The sequence below is a fragment of the Diaphorina citri genome, unplaced genomic scaffold (assembly GCF_000475195.1).
Source record: "Diaphorina citri unplaced genomic scaffold, Diaci psyllid genome assembly version 1.1 scaffold744, whole genome shotgun sequence".
In the NCBI taxonomy this organism is placed as follows: Eukaryota; Metazoa; Arthropoda; class Insecta; order Hemiptera; family Psyllidae; genus Diaphorina; species Diaphorina citri.
The window spans coordinates 78,213-97,214 of record NW_007378177.1 but is presented as its reverse complement, the minus strand read 5'-3'; the positions used below and the strand labels follow the sequence as shown (position 1 = coordinate 97,214).

The window sequence follows — 19,002 nt, the reverse complement described above, 5'->3', positions numbered from 1 at the left end:
AGCCGCTCTTCCGATCTAAATAGCACTTGCCCCTCTTATCCAGCCCCTGAGGGTACTTACTTACTTACTAAACGGCACTACAGCCCGGGGTGGGCCTTGGCCTCCTCCACAATGAGCCTCCACATCGTCCCATCTTTTGCCTTGGAGTACCAGCCGGTTACTTTCATGGTTTGGAGGGGTTTACTATTTTTTTTTATTTTATTAAAAAAGATGAGTGTTTCACCGCCTTTTTTGTTTCGTAGCGATGAAACAACTGCTACATTGGACGCTTGTGGTCTGTGTCGTAGTATGCCTCTCATCAGATGGGCGAGAAGAGACACAATACTTCCCATTTAGGTGCTGGGTCAACACGGGAACACCAGAAAGTAACCCGTTGAAATATTTGCAATCGAAAAACGAAGTATTAATTAATCTTTTTTCCCCATTATTTTTTTAGAAAACTCTACTTTATCTTTTACAGTGCCCCTGTTCGTAAGGAATAGCGCCCTGAGGAACCTCGTGGCGCGGAGGATCTATCCGTTCATTTTGGTGATCGTGGTGGTGGTTTTCGTCATCTACGTCCAGGTAAGCAAACGCTAGGCCTCGGGTTTGATTCCCGTTCGGGGCGAACTTTTGCCCCTCCCCCTTTTGTTCCCCCCCTCGCTGAAATCCTGGACCTAATAGTATTTAATTAGCTAGGTAGTAGGTACATATCTAATTAGGGACTTTAAAGAGGGAGGAGACCAGCCTGAAATTGGGTGCTAGACAAATACTCGTAAATTTTTGTAGCCAAACCAAATGTCAGCCCAAAAGCAATCACCCTAAGGCTGATTGGGAGGCTGACGAAAAACGTCAACCCCTTACGTATGGGAAAAGGCAATAAAGAAAAATAGAATAGAACATACCCTGTGTTTACTGCCAGAAGCATTTTTTCCAGTTTCCTATAACTGTTTTTGTTCCGATTTTCCCCTCAGGTGGAGCAATTCATTCAGCTGTACGAGCACATTAAGAATGATAAATACCTCATCGGCCGGACCTTGGTCAACTACAATTCCGCCAAGAATAGGCCGGGAGCCAGCGCTTCTAGAGGAACTCAGACGGCCACGTGAAAGACCCTCTAATCCTGCACTGAGAAAATATCCTACAATATCCCCATGGATTCATAGAGAAAAGCCATCGAGCCAATCGCTTATCCTTCACTGAGAAAATACGGTAATTATTCAGAAGCCACGATAATGAAAAAGTAAGCTCCTTTTTGTGCCTAACCTAACCGTATAATAACACGGTTCACTACTCAAATTGTGAAAGCTTCCATTGACGTGACTTCTGAACAAGTACCGAAAAGATCCCACTAATCATTGATTCATAGAAAAAAAATTAAATAAAGTTAAAAAGAAAAAGATTTGATTTGGAAATAACTGCCACTTTCACTGTGAGCCTGTAAGATAGTTTACCAGGGAGGTATTTGGACCAATAAGTTACAAGACCAATGAGGCTTAAGGATTTTTATTATAATGTTTTTTTTTTTTTCAACTTAAATTCAAGGTGCAAAAAAGTAGATGGTTTCTTGAATAAGGTCCTAGAACAGTACCTCGATCTTTTTGGCTCATCTCTGGTCATATTGAGATGTGTATTCCCTCTGTCCCCCAGGCATCATCCCGCTTCTCTTCGGCCTCTGTCTGGAGCTCATTATCGTCGTCCCGTTCCGGGTCCCGTTGGACCAGACGCCCGTCCTCTGGATTTGGCACAACTGGGCCCTCGGGGTTCTCTATACCAAAATAGCCGCCGCTATCACCATGATGGGCCCCGACTGGCCCATCAAACGCACCATCGAGGCGCTCTTCCGGAACGGCTTTCGGGAGATGTCCTTGAGGATGTTACTGCAGGATTTGGCCATCCCGGTGATTCTCAGCCTGAGTCTGATCCTGTCCGTGCCGTATATAACAGCCTACTCGATAGGTAATAATATTACTTTTATTCAACAGTATTAACAAAATGAGATTAACAACAATTGGGAAAGCAAAATCACAAACAGTAAGTATTCTAGCAACCTCCGTGGCCGAGTGGGTATCACACTAGGCTTGCACGCAGGAGGTCCGGGTTCGATTCCCTGCGGGGCCGAGGTTTTTTTCGGCTCTGTGCTTAGAGTTCGGGGTGCACTCAGCCTTGTGAGGACAATTGAGTAGCTGCTTTAATCGAGGAACGACCAGTGGCGGCATTACCAGAGTAAAAAGAAAAACTATAGATATGTCAGAAATAGTACAGGAGGCTCTTAGTAATGCTGTGATATCCACAAAAATTGTGAAGAAGCTCTCAGCTTCACCACAAATAAATCAGGATTTAGATTTTAATAATATTACTTTTATTCTACAATATTAACAAAATGAGATTAATAACCGTGTTGACCCAACAATGACAAACATGAAATACATATACAAAATAATAAATTGATTTTTTTTTTTTTTTTGGTAATCAATTGTTTGTTTTTCTGCATAGTAAGTATTCTAAACCCAATGTGGCAAGGCACGGGTGGGGTTTTACTTACCTTACCAAACGGCACTACAGCCCGGGGTGGGCCTTGGCCTCCTCCACAATGAGCCTCCACATCGTCCCATCTTTTGCCTTGGAGTACCAGCCGGTTACTTTCATGGTTTGGAGGGGTTTACTATTTTTTTTTATTTTATTAATTTAACTTGTGTTGCCCTTCTATTCTATTCTATTATGGGACTGGTTGCTCCTCTCTCAAGAGAGTATGCAATTAACACTGCGACCTCTTTGGATCTATTGTGACCAGTATTTTTTCCCCTGCCCAAGCTGCTATACCCTGGCCTTGATGGAACCTAGAAGTACCCTCGCCTCCTCCACAATGAGCCTCCACATCGTCCCATCTTTTGCCTTGGAGTACCAGCCGGTTACTTTCATGGTTTGGAGGGGTTTACTATGTTTAATTAATCTTTTTTCCCCATTATTTTTTTAGAAAACTCTACTTTATCTTTTATAGTGCCCCTGTTCGTAAGGAATAGCGCCCTGAGGAACCTCGTGGCGCGGAGGATCTATCCGTTCATTTTGGTGATCGTGGTGGTGGTTTTCGTCATCTACGTCCAGGTAAGCAAACGCTAGGCCGCGGGTTTGATTCGTTCGGGGCGAACTTTTGCCCCTCCCCCTTTTGTCCCCCCCCTCGCTGAAATCCTGGACCTAATAGTTTTTAATTAGCTAGGTAGTAGGTACATATCTAATTAGGGACTTCAAAGAGGGAGGAGACCAGCCTGAAATTGGGTGCTAGACAAATACTCGTAAATTTTTGTAGCCAAACCAAATGTCAGCCCAAAAGCAATCACCCTAAGGCTGATTGGGAGGCTGACGAAAAACGCCAACCCCTTACCTATGGGAAAAGGCAATAAAGAAAAATAGAATAGAACATACCCTGTGTTTACTGCCTGAAGCATTTTATCCAGTTTCCTATAACTGTTTTTGTTCCGATTTTCCCCTCAGGTGGAGCAATTCATTCAGCTGTACGAGCACATTAAGAATGATAAATACCTCATCGGCCGGACCTTGGTCAACTACAATTCCGCCAAGAATAGGCCGGGAGCCAGCGCTTCTAGAGGAACTCAGACGGCCACGTGAAAGACCCTCTAATCCTGCACTGAGAAAATATCCTACAATATCCCCATGGATTCATAGAGAAAAGCCATCGAGCCAATCGCTTATCCTTCACTGAGAAAATACGGTAATTATTCAGAAGCCACGATAATGAAAAAGTAAGCTCCTTTTTGTGCCTAACCTAACCGTATAATAACACGGTTCACTACTCAAATTGTGAAAGCTTCCATTGACGTGACTTCTGAACAAGTACCGAAAAGATCCCACCAATCATTGATTCATAGAGAAACTCTATCAAGCTGGTATAGATAGACCCAATCTCTTATCCTTCACTGTGTAAATATCCCACTTAATCCCCCACTGATCATGGATTCATAGAGAAAAGCCAGCGAGTTATGGATGGATCACACACACTGGCCGAGTGGGTATCACACTAGGCTTGCACGCAGGAGGTCCGGGTTCGATTCCCTGCGGGGCCGAGGTTTTTTTCGGCTCTGTGCTTAGAGTTCGGGGTGCACTCAGCCTTGTGAGGACAATTGAGTAGCTGCTTTAATCGAGGAACGACCAGTGGCGGCATTACCAGAGTAAAAAGAAAAACTCAGGGATTAATCTACTCATCAATACGCAACTTTTGACATATCAGGCGTTTTTAAATTCGAACATTTTTTTTTTCACTCCACCCTAACACACAAGCAGTGTTCTTACTTGAGGGATTTTTCATTTCTTTAGAGGGATTTTTTTTCAGATTTGTCTGGGAATTTTTCAAGCTTTGTCTGGGATTTTTTTTGTGGTAGTCTCGTAAGAACACAGCACTCGAGGCCAGTAGTAGGCACTGGTCCCGTGTAAACACTGGTTAAAATCTCGTGAACGACCTCGTATTCCAGAGTTAAAACGTCTTATCCGATAGAGAGAAAAAAAAATCTCAGCAAAAAGGCGAGATAAAGTCTGATGAAAAAAAAAGTCCCCATATTCACTGTACTCTTTATCTGTAACATGTACCAAAAATTAGGTTAAAAACATTTATTGGGTATATCACTTTTTTTTAAACTTTTCATTTAATTTCTTCCCTATTGGAGTCTCTTTCCTTCTCCAATTCAAAAAAAAAAAAAAAAAAAACAAAAAAAAACAAAAAAAGAGGCCGGGACTATAATCTAAATTAAACTCGTAACTCGGGTTACGATTGGATTAAACATTCTGATTCTAAAGATAAGAGATTGCCTAATTCCCTGATTCTAAAGATAAGAGATTGCCTAAGCCCTAATTCAATGAGTTTAATTTAAATCAAGTTTAATCAGTTGTGGTCTCGGACTTTAGTTAATGTTTTCATATTTTTTTTTTATTTATTTATTATTATTTTTTTTTTTTAACCATAATAATAAATTTAAATGACTAGTGAATTTAATTTTGTTTATGTTAACCCCCCCCCTTTCACTGAAATGTATATTTTTCCTTTATTTCTTAAGGTAGGATCACACGATACGGCAATACAATGTATAATGTAGCAATTTTCTTTTCCATACTATGTGATCAGTCTGACCATACACCTACAAGATGGGCATGCTACGACACAGACCACATCTAATGTAAGTCAGTTGTTTCATTGCTACGAAATAAAACCGGCGGTGAAACACTTAACATTAAAATAAAAATGCACCTATGGCGTCAATTTTTTCCTACCTACAATAAAAAATTGTCTCATACACCTACAAGATGGGCATGCTACGACACAGACCACATCTAATGTAAGTCAGTTGTTTCATTGCTACGAAATAAAACCGGCGGTGGAACATTTAACATTAAAATAAAAATGCACCTATGGCGTCAATTTTTTCCTACCTACAATAAAAAATTGTCGGATTAAATTTCGCTCTCCCATATCGTGTGATATCCTACCTCTGTATATGTGATATTTTATACCTTTCAATTTATATTAGGTCAACAGAGATCTACATTGTACACCCCATATCGTGTGATATCCTACCTCTGTATATGTGATATTTTATACCTTTCAATTTATATTAGGTCAACAGAGATCTACATTGTACACATTGCGTTTTTTGTTCTTCTATTCTCGAATTAATTACCTACTCACTCGGATAAGCCTGAAAAGTCCGAAATCGAATCGTGTATATTCGTTTTGCCCCTACGATTTGACATTCGGGCGTTTCCGTAAAAATCCGAAATTCAATCGTACGATTTCGTTTTGCCCTACGATTGGGCTTCGGTTTTCCTGAAAAATCATTCGAGAATGATGAACAATAAACGCTTCCAAAACTGTCTACTGTGTATAAATAAATGGTGCGTTCTCATACACTGTTTTTCGCTTTTGGCATAATTTTAAACATAAAGCAGAGTGCCTGTGCATATTATGGTGAATTTACTATAGATCTTATGTATGCCCCGCCACTCACACTCAGACTGTCTGAACGTGTGGCCGAAAAAGCTCGAGACCTAGGTATGTCAGACCGTATGAGACCGCAGTCTGAACCTTTTTCCGCCACACACGTTCAAACGGTCTGAAAAAGCTCGAGACTTGAGACCTAGGTATGCAGACTGTATGAGACCGCAGTCTGAACCTTTTTCCGCCACACACGCTCAGACGGTCTGAAAAAGCTCGAGACCTAGGTATGTCAGACCGTACGACAGATCACGGTCTGAACCTTTTTCCGCCACACGTTCAGACGGTCTGCGCGTGACTTGGAAAAATAATGACAAAAGCGAGAACCTCTGTGGAGGAATGCACCAAAGGCTGAAAAGATTTGTATAGAATGTGTACTGTGTACAAAATAAGAAGCACAGGGTGTTTGCAAACTGTTGGTGGTTGTGAGTCTGTCCTGACTTTGTGTGAGACAGTCTAAATAAAACACAATTTGTTGACATGGTTTGATTCATTATAATTTTGCCTGATTACTTTTATCTATGCAAAATCAAATCAGGAATTGTTTGTGGTAAAGCCGGGGTTTTTCAGAACTTTTTTGAATATCACAGCACGACAAAGTGCCTCCTTTGCAATCAGTCTTCATTCCTGGTCGCTACTCGATTAAAGTAGCTCCTCAATTGTCCCCACGAGGCCAAAGAAAGTTCGACCCCGTCGGTAATCGAACCCTGGACCTTCGGCGTGAAACCCACTAAGCCACGGGGTTCTCATGATGGTTCATCATTTCTTCTACTTACATACATATTTACAAGTTATGGGAGACTGGCCTAGTGGTCAAGTTCCTTTTCCTTGGCCTTTGAAAATAACAACAATAGAAATAATAATTATAGTCCTTTTTCACACTTGAAAAAAAAAAAAAAAAAAAAAAAAAAAAAAAAAAAAAAAAAAAAAATCCACAAAAAAAAAAAAAAAAAAAAAAAAAAAAAAAAAAAAAAAAAAAAAAAACCTTCGTCCCGCCAAAAAAGGCGAAGCCAGTGTGTGACGTCCCATCAAAACAAGGCTCCCAGAGTATAAAATCTCCGTCCCGGGAGTATGACAGTATAAAAACCCAAGGCACTTCAGTAGAAGCCCTCATCGATGCTATCATCAACATCATGCTCAGACTCGTTCACAACATGAGCTATCACGTGACGCGGCATCTCGGAGCCGCGTACCTTGACAGTGTAAACGGTCCTTTCCATCTTCTGAAGGGATTGTTTGAGTACGGCCAGCTTGCGAGAGGCTTCTTTTACCCGGGAAACCCCTGAGAATGAAAGAGAAATGATATTTGGTTACAAAGTTATAACAAGGTATCCAAAAATTTGAGTAAAAGTGGTGCAAAGTCACCTCAGTTTACGGTAGTTAAATAAAACTAAATGGGAAGAACTGTGTCTCCTATGGCCCATCTTATGAGAGAGTTGAGGGACATACTTGAGGATGGGCATGCCACGATTGAGAACACCTTTTTCTCAGCCCCACTTAGGCTGGGTGAGGTTAACATGAGATAGGTAGCGTGTCACCAAAGGGAGTGTAAACCCTTATCACTAGAATCTGGAATACATACTAGAAACCTTAGCGCTCTTGACAGTTATACAGTCACGTTAAATCTCTATTATAAAGAAAATAACTAGTAAAAATATTAATAATAAAAAAAAAATAATAAAAAAAAAATGATCCTTGACTCGAATAGGGGTCAAACCCAGATCCTACGAACTAGGCCTATATAAAACATACCCGAAGCCAGCATGGCAACATAAAGATCTCGTACTGTATTAGTAGCGTTGATGCAATCTGTTGAGTCCGACCCTGCTGCTACACTGCCGATAGCATAGCGCATGAGTTCTCCTGATAAATCACCCACCCCTGAAATAACACAGGGATGTACTCAGTTTCAGGATGATTTCTTTATTGTTCTAAAGTAACATATTCAAACTGAGTTGATTAATTATAGCGTACGTAGGAGTAGTCTCTGTGGCCGAGTGGGTATCACACTAGGCTTGCACACAGGAGGCCCGGGTTCGATTCAATTCAATTATTTTTATTGTCCAAATACATGATAGTATGTTAACAATGTTTATACATAATACAATTAGATTCCCCTGATTAATTATAGCGTACGTAGGAGTAGTCTCTGTGGCCGAGTGGGAATCACACTAGGCTTGCACACAGGAGGCCCGGGTTCGATTCCCTGCGGGGCCGAGGTTTTTTTTTCGGCTCTGTGCTTGGAGTTCGGGGTGCACTCAGCCTCGTGAGAATAACTGAGTAGCTACTTTAATCGAGTAGCGACCAGTGGCGACATTACGAGTGTAAAAAGATTATTGAAATATGGACAATTGGACATTGATTGCAAAGGAGTCACTTAAGCCTCGTGAGGACAATTGAGTAGCTACTTTAATCGAGTAGCGACCAGTGGCGACATTACCAGTGTAAAAAGATTATTGAAATATGGACAATTGGATATTGATTACAAAGGAGTCACTTAGTAATGTTGTGGTATCCACAAAAGTAAAAAAGCTCTGCTTTACCACAAAAAATTTAGGAGAGAGCATGATTTCTTTCTAACTGTGCTAACGCAACACAGACAAATGGAGTTGGTTCATTATAGCGTACGTAGGTACAGCAAGACCTTAAGGCCTGTTCCCACTTGTCTGACTTGTTGTTCCGGGGAATATAATCGTGCGTAAGTGGCAACACTCTCATTTAAATTACATTGCCTACAGGACATTTTGTGTCGTTCGGAAAAAAGTCGTGTCGTGTGTAGTGGGAACACTCTCATTTAAATTACACTATATACAGGACATTCGGAAAAAAATTCGAATGAAACCCACAAGTGGGAATGAACCTTAAGGCTCTCATTGAAATTACCTTACATTGTCATTCGGAAAAATCTGATGAAACTCTCGACAAGTGGGCTTTTACTCACCCAAAACAAATTCAGTGGGAGTTAGCAGTTTTACTTGAGATTCTTCTGCCTCGGGACCGCACAGCTCTTCCATTTTCTGCTCCACATGATCCCAGCCTATGAGATGATTGGATTTCAAATAATGCAGGAATGTGTACGCTTCAATGAACTCTTGTAGCCCTGAAGTATAATACAAACGTAACACACACATTAATAAACTAGTTGAAGAAGAAAAAAAAATCCAGTGAGAAATTATCAGGAAATGGGGTAAAAAATTACAAAATACAGCTGCCTGGGAGGGGCTGGCAAGAAACACCAACTCTATAACCCTGTTTAAATAGGAAAAGGCTACAAAGAACTACATACTCCCTTTAGGGTAGGTATAGATTAAAATAGATTGGGGGTTTAAAAAAAATGAAGGTACCTACAGATTTTAAGCTATCCTTGGGTAAATTCTACATAGAGGAATTTTCTGAAATTTTGTACAAATTGTAAGCAATCCTTGTTGATTTAAATATTGTGTAAATAGGGCAATTTTCTAAAATTTTAGGTTTTGATCAAATCCACTGAAATTTTGCACAAAGGTCAATGCCCTTTTTCTAATTTTTCTTTCAAATTATCTCAAAGGTAAGTTACCTGCAGAGAAGGCCCGTATGTATTGATAGAGATCTTCACCAACCAACTCAGCTTTGATAGATTTGAAATGGGTTTGCATGAGGATGTTTAGTCTGGACTCAGCTTCTTCTAGGACTTTCTGAGTGTCACTCCTAGAGAAAATAAAGTTATGGCTTCAATTATTATGGAGAAAAAAAATGGAAAGCATACATAGAATGTTGCCACAAATGGTGATTGCTAAAATTTTATAACAACTGTATTTGGACTCAAACTAGCAAACTAAAAAATCCATTGCATAAACCACTACACAACTGAGACTTCAGCACTGCTTTCTTAGCTTATAGGTACCCTACATGGACTGATGGACAATACACTACTCATACTTATTATTATTTTATTTTTTCAAGAGGTTTAATAGAGGGAATGGTAACTCTATATCACCTCTCAAAAGCAAAGAGGGAAAGAAGACAGGATAGGAGGGGGCCAGCTGTTCTGGGAACAAACTTCATTTGTTTAGGATAGATTCACCTTGGGTGGGAATCGGACACATGACCTAGCACTTACAACGCAGACACACTACCCTCTGAGCTAACGAGACTGGCTAAACTCACCTTAATAACGTATGTAGCAAGAAAATGACCCTTTTACTTTCAATGGTGATATCTCTGCTTATTTTGACCAGTCTCTCGTATTTGTCTTGCTTGGTGTTCATAATGATGGCATACTTTCTAAACTCTTGAACTACCGGGGAGTTTTCATCAATCAGATTTTTCTTTCCACCAATGTTAACATTTGTACTACTCTGATCCTTTCTTCTCCTGTCTCGGAAACCTGAAACAAAAGTTGGTCAACCAGGGCACAGTTGTAGTTTAAACTTTTACTCTAGGCAGGTACCTTGCCTACACAGTTTTTCCCAGGGTATAAAACCTACATATTGTTGAGTTTGCCTGTTATCCAACTAAATTATCCAGCTTACAACAATGCCTTAAAACTATTAACTGGTAGGTCATGTTTATCTTACCTCTATTACTCATGATGGAACTTTGGGCTTCAACAAGAGGTTCTGGAGATTGGACTTCTTAAAAATCTAAAGTTTCTGAGAGCTACAAAAATCTGTTTACCCACTGAACACTGAACTCTAGTAGCAAAACGACTGTAACTGACTTTGAGAGCTTTGAGCTTTTGGTAAAGATTAGTAAAACGAAATTGGAAAAAAATGCCAATAAACCTTTGTAACTTCACAGTTTCCGTTTCCACAAAACTTTTTTCAAAGTTCCATTTTTCATTTCAGTCAAAACTCAAAAGTAATTTTTGTTTTTGAATTATTCCCGCGCACACCGTTTTGTTAGAGCGAAAAGTTTTTTTCCTAGATACTGAAAAATTTGTATGAACGCCTAGAATGCTTTTGATTATGCAATGTGCTCTACACTAAAGTAGGAAACTGTTCCTGCTGCTGAGAGTGCTGGGGTGTTATATCGTCCCGAAATTGAAGAGAGAGAAAGTCAGCCGTTTCTGAGAACGAACATTATCCGTTCAGGATAAAATCCGTCCGAGCGGAAATCGACTAGCTCTTACAAGGTCGACGCGCCAGCTCCCAAGCTAACAAGAGTTGTATTCGATTAAATTCAGTACCTAATCATACAAAATTTTATAATAGGTAGTTTGGAATGGCAGCAGGTGTTTTAGGGGACCATTGTCCAAAGGAGTCCAAAGAGAGATTTCGTATGATGACTGAAAAAGTCACATGATAAAATACAAAATAATAGGGCTGGCACGTAAAAAAGGAAGAGAAGAAGAAGAATAAGCCCAAGTCCTCACGATGGTTGACTGCGGTTCAGGACGAGCCAATTAAACATGGCTAGAGACCATCACCCCGGGCCCTATGAACCCCAATCAGAATGGAGGTGGCGATGGAGGTGCCCGGCCTGAAGGTCGGATAGAGGGAGATGTGTTTAGAAAAACATACAAAGAGTAATCCTACCTATTAATATAACCATTATACATGAAGTATTTTCAAGTTCTTCCCATTTGAAATACCTATATGCCAAAGCTCAAGGCCAAGACCCCAATTCAGCAACTGCTGAGGTATATAACATATAATACATACATATAATACCACAAAGAAACTGCATTTATTTACTCCTATCCTACATATGTAAACTATTCTATTCCTGTTGTAGGTGGTACTGCCGGCGATACTGGAACAGAGTCAAACCCGCGTGTGGCTCAAGAATGTGATCCGGGTGTGGTGCCGAGTGGTGTCCTATTTTCTCAACCTCAAGTCGTACTTGTTGGGTGAGTGTTAGAATGATTTACCACTCATTTGTTCAATCTCTCCTACAATTGTAGATGTGCATGGGGTGAAAGGATTACAATAATGTTCATGAACTTAAAAAAAAAAAAAAAAAACAGTGTTTCACTGCCTTTCTTATTTTGTAGCAATGAAACAAGTCTTACATTGAACGCTTGTGTGGTCTGCGGGTGTGGTGCCGAGTGGTGTCCTATTTTCTCAACCTCAAGTCGTACTTGTTGGGTGAGTGTTAGAATGATTTACCACTCATTTGTTTAATCTCTCCTACAATAATTGTAGATGTGCATGGGGTGAAAGGATTACAATAATGTTCATGAACTTAAAAAAAAGTGTTTCACTGCCTTTCTTATTTTGTAGCAATGAAACAAGTCTTACATTGAACGCTTGTGTGGTATATGTCGTAGCATGCACATCCCGTAGTATGTCCCTCATCAGATAGGCGATAAGAGACACAATACTTCCCATTTAGTTGCTGGGTCATCACGAGCCAATCAGAAAGTAACCCGTAGAAATATTTGCAATCGAAAAACGAGTACAATTTTTTGCCGATGGTGGCGTAGCATGCACATCCCGTAGTATGTCCCTCATCAGATAGGCGATAAGAGACACAATACTTCCCATTTAGTTGCTGGGTCATCACGAGTCAATCAGAAAGTAACCCGTAGAAATATTTGCAATCGAAAAACGAGTACAAATTTTTGCCGATGGTGAGCATCGAACCTGGGACCTCCTGCATGGCAAGCAAGCGCGTTACCTAACAGTGATTTTTTAACTCTTTAATTTCAGGGGATGAAACCGAGTCCCCCCGTCACCCAGTCCGCCAAGAAGCCAACTTTCCGGCCCTGGGCAACGACCTCGGGGCGGCCCACCAGGCCTTGCTTCAAATTGGCGGCCCTACAGGGTTCCAGCCGTACACACGACCCTCATATTTCTTCGCTAGAATTGTCGGCCTACTCGCCTTGGTGTGTGTGTCTCTGGTTGTATCTAGCTTTGTACTACTCACTGTACCTGTGTGGTTAGGTAAGTTTTTTTTTTGCTGGCTGAACGAAGCGAGTTTTCATTTATGAGCCAGTCTAGTTAGCTTGGAGGGTAGTGCGTCTACCTTGTAAGCGCTAGGTCGCGGGTTCGATTTCCCCCCGGGGCAGATTTTATCTTGAACACATAATGTTCGTTCTTGGACCGGCTGGCTTTCTCCTATCCTTCCTTTTGTCTTCAATTTTGGGACGATAAGACCTTAGTAGTTACTCTATCTTAAAAAAAAAAAAAAAACATACCACAGGAAATCTTTATTGGTACTCATGATGGTTCATCTTTTCTTCTTCTGACACATTTATAATTTATTAAAGAATGGCCAAGTTCCTTGACACTTGAAAATAACAATATTAAATGGTAGAGGAAGAAAATTATGTATGTCAGACACAAAAAGATATCTTTTCTTTTTTCTGTAATCCCCCTAATTTAAAAAAAAAAAAAAAAAAAAACATACCACAGGAAATCTTTACTGGTACTCGTGATGGTTCATCTTTTCTTCTTCTGACACATTTATAATTTATTAAAGAATGGCCAAATTCCATGACACTTGAAAACAACAATATTAAATGGTAGAGGAAGAAAATTATGTATGTCAGACACAAAAAGATATCTTTTTTTTTTCTGTCGTCATCATTCGATGTAAGCTAAAGCCCCTAAAGCAAGAACAACATTAAATAATAATATTAGTCCTTTTTAAATACCCACTATTATTATTTTCTCCCCCCAGGCCGGCGTGCTATGATGTTCTGGCCGGCGATTCCCGTCGCCCCGCGGCCAGGGCCGGCGGGCGCGCCTCCCGCTCCGTCCCCCGCCAGCCCCTCCCCCGGAGGCCCCGGCATTCACGAGCTCTACACGGCGTCCTGCGGTCTCTATCTGTGCTGGCTGGTGGCCAAAATGGTGACCGTGGTGCGGCGCTGGTTACCGCTCGGCCGTGTGGAAATGATGCGGAAGCTGGGCGTGTGGAGTTTGCTCGCCGCCAAGATGGCCATTGGACTCGTTATATTGATAGGTGAGGAAATAAATGATTAAACATTTATTTCATTTAATTGAAAGCACGAATAAATATCAAAAAAATAGACATAATTTAAGCTGTTACTCGTAAGTTAGTATGAAGGAAAATTGTGTATATACCTACTTATTTATTATTTATATTTTATCACAATTTATCACAACAAAAAAATTAAATAAAGTTAAAAAGAAAAAGATTTGATTTGGAAATAACTGCCACTTTCACTGTGAGCCTGTAAGATAGTTTACCAGGGATGTATTTGGACCAATAAGTTACAAGACCAATGAGGCTTAAGGATTTTTATTATAATGTTTTTTTTTTTTTCAACTTAAATTCAAGGTGCAAAAAAGTAGATGGTTTCTTGAATAAGGTCCTAGAACAGTACCTCGATCTTTTTGGCTCATCTCTGGTCATATTGAGATGTGTATTCCCTCTGTCCCCCAGGCATCATCCCGCTTCTCTTCGGCCTCTGTCTGGAGCTCATTATCGTCGTCCCGTTCCGGGTCCCGTTGGACCAGACGCCCGTCCTCTGGATTTGGCACAACTGGGCCCTCGGGGTTCTCTATACCAAAATAGCCGCCGCTATCACCATGATGGGCCCCGCCTGGTTTTCATGTTAATAATAAGTACCGTATAGTACATATATTTATGTTGATATCTACTACCATGACATAACAAAAATAATAGACTAACAACACCATCACCTCTAAAAGCTCGCAAATAGCTAGGTAATAAGTAGATCTGTACCTACCAATGATGTGTAAATATAAATACACACTTAGAAAATCTGTTGTGAACATCACACGACTTTCCTTATCCTATTGAATGATGCTTATTTTTATGTTCTATAGTAACTTTTACAATATCTCTAACCGTTTAGTCAGTATAGCTGAAAACCGCCAAAAAACGGTCGAAATCTGTCCAAAAGCGGTCAAAATACCGCCAAGCGCAGCAACCATCTCAAGCAAACGTTTTGTGTTGCATCCTTGTCACATTTATGAACTTTAGCTTATACCGTTCCCAAGATATTGTTAAATTACACCGAAAAACGCCAAAAAGCGCTAAAATGCCGCCAAGCGTTGCGCCGGTCTTAACCAAAAGTTTCGTGTCGCATCCTTGTCACATTTGACAGCTACATATCAAATTTCAAGTCTCTAGCTCTTACCGTTCTTGAGATATTTTGTTTACAGACAGACAGACACAGAGACACACACACGGACCAATGGCTGAAACTTTGGATTTAGGCTCTAGGGACCTCAAAACGTGTTTTGGCACTAAAATCTGACCATCGAAAATTTGACCCGATTACATTACTTTCCTTCCTATAGGATAAGGAAAGTAAAAACACTTCATCTAACCTCTAAAGGTTCCCCGTCTATTTAGTTTCCAGAGGGAAAACGTGGTTATGATGCTCCAACTATTGCCCATAAGCGTCCGATATATCTTCCTCTCCTTCGGCTTCTTCTTCTTCTTCTTCCTCCTTCGTCTTCTCTTTTTTTTTTTTTTTTTTTAAAAAAGATGAGTGTTTCACCGCCGTTTTTTTTTCGTAGCGATGAAACAACTGCTACATTGGACGCTTGTGGTCTGTGTCGTAGCATGCCCATCCCGTAGTATGCCTCTCATCAGATGGGCGAGAAGAGACACAATACTTCCCATTTAGGTGCTGGGTCAACACGGGAACACCAGAAAGTAACCCGTTGAAATATTTGCAATCGAAAAACGAAGTATTAATTAATCTTTTTTCCCCATTATTTTTTTAGAAAACTCTACTTTATCTTTTACAGTGCCCCTGTTCGTAAGGAATAGCGCCCTGAGGAACCTCGTGGCGCGGAGGATCTATCCGTTCATTTTGGTGATCGTGGTGGTGGTTTTCGTCATCTACGTCCAGGTAAGCAAACGCTAGGCCTCGGGTTTGATTCCCGTTCGGGGCGAACTTTTGCCCCTCCCCCTTTTGTTCCCCCCCTCGCTGAAATCCTGGACCTAATAGTATTTAATTAGCTAGGTAGTAGGTACATATCTAATTAGGGACTTTAAAGAGGGAGGAGACCAGCCTGAAATTGGGTGCTAGACAAATACTCGTAAATTTTTGTAGCCAAACCAAATGTCAGCCCAAAAGCAATCACCCTAAGGCTGATTGGGAGGCTGACGAAAAACGTCAACCCCTTACGTATGGGAAAAGGCAATAAAGAAAAATAGAATAGAACATACCCTGTGTTTACTGCCAGAAGCATTTTTTGCGCAGAAACGTATGCGCACAAACACATTAATGCGTTACCTGCGAGGGAGCTTTGCTCGAGACATTTGATGTGACGTCATCGCCTACCGGAGCGTATACCGTGACGTCAAAGTTCACGATTTACCGGCATTTTTTTAATCGATTTATCTCGGGATCTAGAAGTCAAAGCATTTTTTCCAGTTTCCTATAACTGTTTTTGTTCCGATTTTCCCCTCAGGTGGAGCAATTCATTCAGCTGTACGAGCACATTAAGAATGATAAATACCTCATCGGCCGGACCTTGGTCAACTACAATTCCGCCAAGAATAGGCCGGGAGCCAGCGCTTCTAGAGGAACTCAGACGGCCACGTGAAAGACCCTCTAATCCTGCACTGAGAAAATATCCTACAATATCCCCATGGATTCATAGAGAAAAGCCATCGAGCCAATCGCTTATCCTTCACTGAGAAAATACGGTAATTATTCAGAAGCCACGATAATGAAAAAGTAAGCTCCTTTTTGTGCCTAACCTAACCGTATAATAACACGGTTCACTACTCAAATTGTGAAAGCTTCCATTGACGTGACTTCTGAACAAGTACCGAAAAGATCCCACTAATCATTGATTCATAGAGAAACTCTATCAAGCTGGTATAGACCCAATCTCTTATCCTTCACTGAGTAAATATCCCACTTAATCCCCCACTGATCATGGATTCATAGAGAAAAGCCAGCGAGTTATGGATGGATCACACACACAAGCAGTGTTCTTACTTGAGGGATTTTTCATTTCTTTAGAGGGATTTTTTTCAGATTTGTCTGGGAATTTTTCAAGCTTTGTCTGGGATTTTTTTTGTGGTAGTCTCGTAAGAACACAGCACTCGAGGCCAGTAGTAGGCACTGGTCCCGTGTAAACACTGGGTAAAATCTTGTGAACGACCTCGTATTCCAGAGTTAAAACGTCTTATCCGATAGAGAGAAAAAAAAAATCTCAGCGAAAAGGCGAGATAAAAAAAGTCCCCCTATTCACTGTACTCTTTATCTGTAACATGTACCAAAAATTAGGTTAAAAACATTTATTGGGTATATCACTTTTTTTTTAAACTTTTCATTTAATTTCTTCCCTATTGCTTCCATTTTCTGCTCCACATGATCCCAGCCTATGAGATGATTGGATTTCAAATAATGCAGGAATGTGTACGCTTCAATGAACTCTTGAAGCCCTGAAGTATAATACAAACGTAACACACACATTAATAAATTAGTTGAAGAAGAAAAAAAAATCCAGTGAGATCAGGAAATGGGGTAAAAAATTACAAAATACAGCTGCCTGGAAGGGGCTGGCAAGAAACACCAACTCTATAACCCTGTTTAAATAGGAAAAGGCTACAAAGAACTACATACTCCTTTTAGGGTAGGTATAGATTAAAATAGATTGGGGGTTTAAAAAAATGAAGGTACCTACAGATTTTAAGCTATCCTTGGGTAAATTCTACAAAGAGGAATTTTCTGAAATTTTGTACAAATTGTAAGCAATCCTTGTTGATTTAAATATTGTGTAAATAGGGTAATTTTCTAAAATTTTAGGTTTTGATCAAATCCACTGAAATTTTGCACAAAGGTCAATGCCCTTTTTCTAATTTTTCTTTCAAATTATCTCAAAGGTAAGTTACCTGCAGAGAAGGCCCGTATGTATTGATAGAGATCTTCACCAACCAACTCAGCTTTGATAGATTTGAAATGGGTTTGCATGAGGATGTTTAGTCTGGACTCAGCTTCTTCTAGGACTTTCTGAGTGTCACTCCTAGAGAAAATAAAGTTATGGCTTCAATTATTATGGAGAAAAAAAATGGAAAGCATACATAGAATGTTGCCACAAATGGTGATTGCTAAAATTTTATAACAACTGTATTTGGACTCAAACTAGCAAACTAAAAAATCCATTGCATAAACCACTACACAACTGAGACTTCAGCACTGCTTTCTTAGCTTATAGGTACCCTACATGGACTGATGGACAATACACTACTCATACTTATTATTATTTTATTTTTTCAAGAGGTTTAATAGAGGGAATGGTAACTCTATATCACCTCTCAAAAGCAAAGAGGGAAAGAAGACAGGATAGGAGGGGGCCAGCTGTTCTGGGAACAAACTTCATTTGTTTAGGATAGATTCACCTTGGGTGGGAATCGGACACATGACCTAGCACTTACAACGCAGACACACTACCCTCTGAGCTAACGAGACTGGCTAAACTCACCTTAATAACGTATGTAGCAAGAAAATGACCCTTTTACTTTCAATGGTGATATCTCTGCTTATTTTGACCAGTCTCTCGTATTTGTCTTGCTTGGTGTTCATAATGATGGCATACTTTCTAAACTCTTGAACTACCGGGGAGTTTTCATCAATCAGATTTTTCTTTCCACCAATGTTAACATTTGTACTACTCTGATCCTTTCTTCTCCTGTCTCGGAAACCTGAAACAAAAGTTGGTCAACCAGGGCACAGTTGTAGTTTAAACTTTTACTCTAGGCAGGTACCTTGCCTACACAGTTTTTCCCAGGGTATAAAACCTACATATTGTTGAGTTTGCCTGTTATCCAACTAAATTATCCAGCTTACAACAATGCCTTAAAACTTAAAACTATTAACTGGTAGTGGTAGGTAATGTTTATCTTACCTCTATTACTCATGATGGAACTTAGGGCTTCAACAAGAGGTTCTGGAGATTGGACTTCTTAAAAATCTAAAGTTTCTGAGAGCTACAAAACCCACTGAACTCTAGTAGCAAAACGACTGTAACTGACTTTGAAAGCTTTGAGCTTTTGGTAAAGATTTTAGTAAAACGAAATTGGAAAAAAATGCCAATAAACCTTTGTAACTTCACAGTTTCCGTTTCCACAAAACTTTTTCT

At 40.2% G+C, this 19,002-nt stretch overlaps 3 protein-coding genes and 2 long non-coding RNA genes across 5 annotated transcripts in view; 2 read left to right on the top strand and 3 right to left on the bottom strand.

The window, feature by feature from the left end:
- The window catches only part of LOC103511715 (E3 ubiquitin-protein ligase MARCH6), a 23,701-nt gene extending 6,858 nt beyond the window's left edge, over positions 1-16,843 (top strand). Inside the window, exons 10-15 of the mRNA XM_008476451.2 lie at positions 11,696-11,810; positions 12,613-12,846; positions 13,586-13,867; positions 14,312-14,482; positions 15,652-15,755; positions 16,321-16,843. Of these exons, the coding sequence (XP_008474673.1) occupies positions 11,696-11,810; positions 12,613-12,846; positions 13,586-13,867; positions 14,312-14,482; positions 15,652-15,755; positions 16,321-16,455 (1,041 nt within the window). The 3' untranslated portion in view covers positions 16,456-16,843. The remainder of the gene's footprint in view (positions 1-11,695; positions 11,811-12,612; positions 12,847-13,585; positions 13,868-14,311; positions 14,483-15,651; positions 15,756-16,320) is intronic.
- Positions 457-1,228, top strand: LOC113468466. Its single transcript, XR_003392208.1, has 2 exons — positions 457-564; positions 954-1,228. It is a non-coding gene; the product is annotated as an uncharacterized LOC113468466 (long non-coding RNA).
- On the bottom strand, positions 4,303-5,536 carry LOC113468467. Its single transcript, XR_003392209.1, has 2 exons — positions 5,419-5,536; positions 4,303-5,259 (listed from the first exon to the last, which is right to left on the bottom strand). It is a non-coding gene; the product is annotated as an uncharacterized LOC113468467 (long non-coding RNA).
- LOC103511710 (translin-associated protein X-like) lies at positions 6,943-10,806 on the bottom strand. The gene is made up of 6 exons (XM_008476445.3): positions 10,537-10,806; positions 10,127-10,346; positions 9,537-9,667; positions 8,922-9,080; positions 7,733-7,861; positions 6,943-7,262 (listed from the first exon to the last, which is right to left on the bottom strand). Exons 1-6 carry the CDS (start codon positions 10,547-10,549, stop codon positions 7,078-7,080), a joined length of 837 nt encoding a protein of 278 aa, XP_008474667.1. The 5' UTR covers positions 10,550-10,806; the 3' UTR covers positions 6,943-7,077.
- Positions 16,844-17,104: 261 nt separating the features above from the next.
- LOC103511714 (translin-associated protein X-like) lies at positions 17,105-18,781 on the bottom strand. The gene is made up of 4 exons (XM_008476450.1): positions 18,769-18,781; positions 18,346-18,565; positions 17,756-17,886; positions 17,105-17,124 (listed from the first exon to the last, which is right to left on the bottom strand). Exons 1-4 carry the CDS (start codon positions 18,779-18,781, stop codon positions 17,105-17,107), a joined length of 384 nt encoding a protein of 127 aa, XP_008474672.1.
- Between the last annotated feature and the right edge of the window lie 221 nt (positions 18,782-19,002).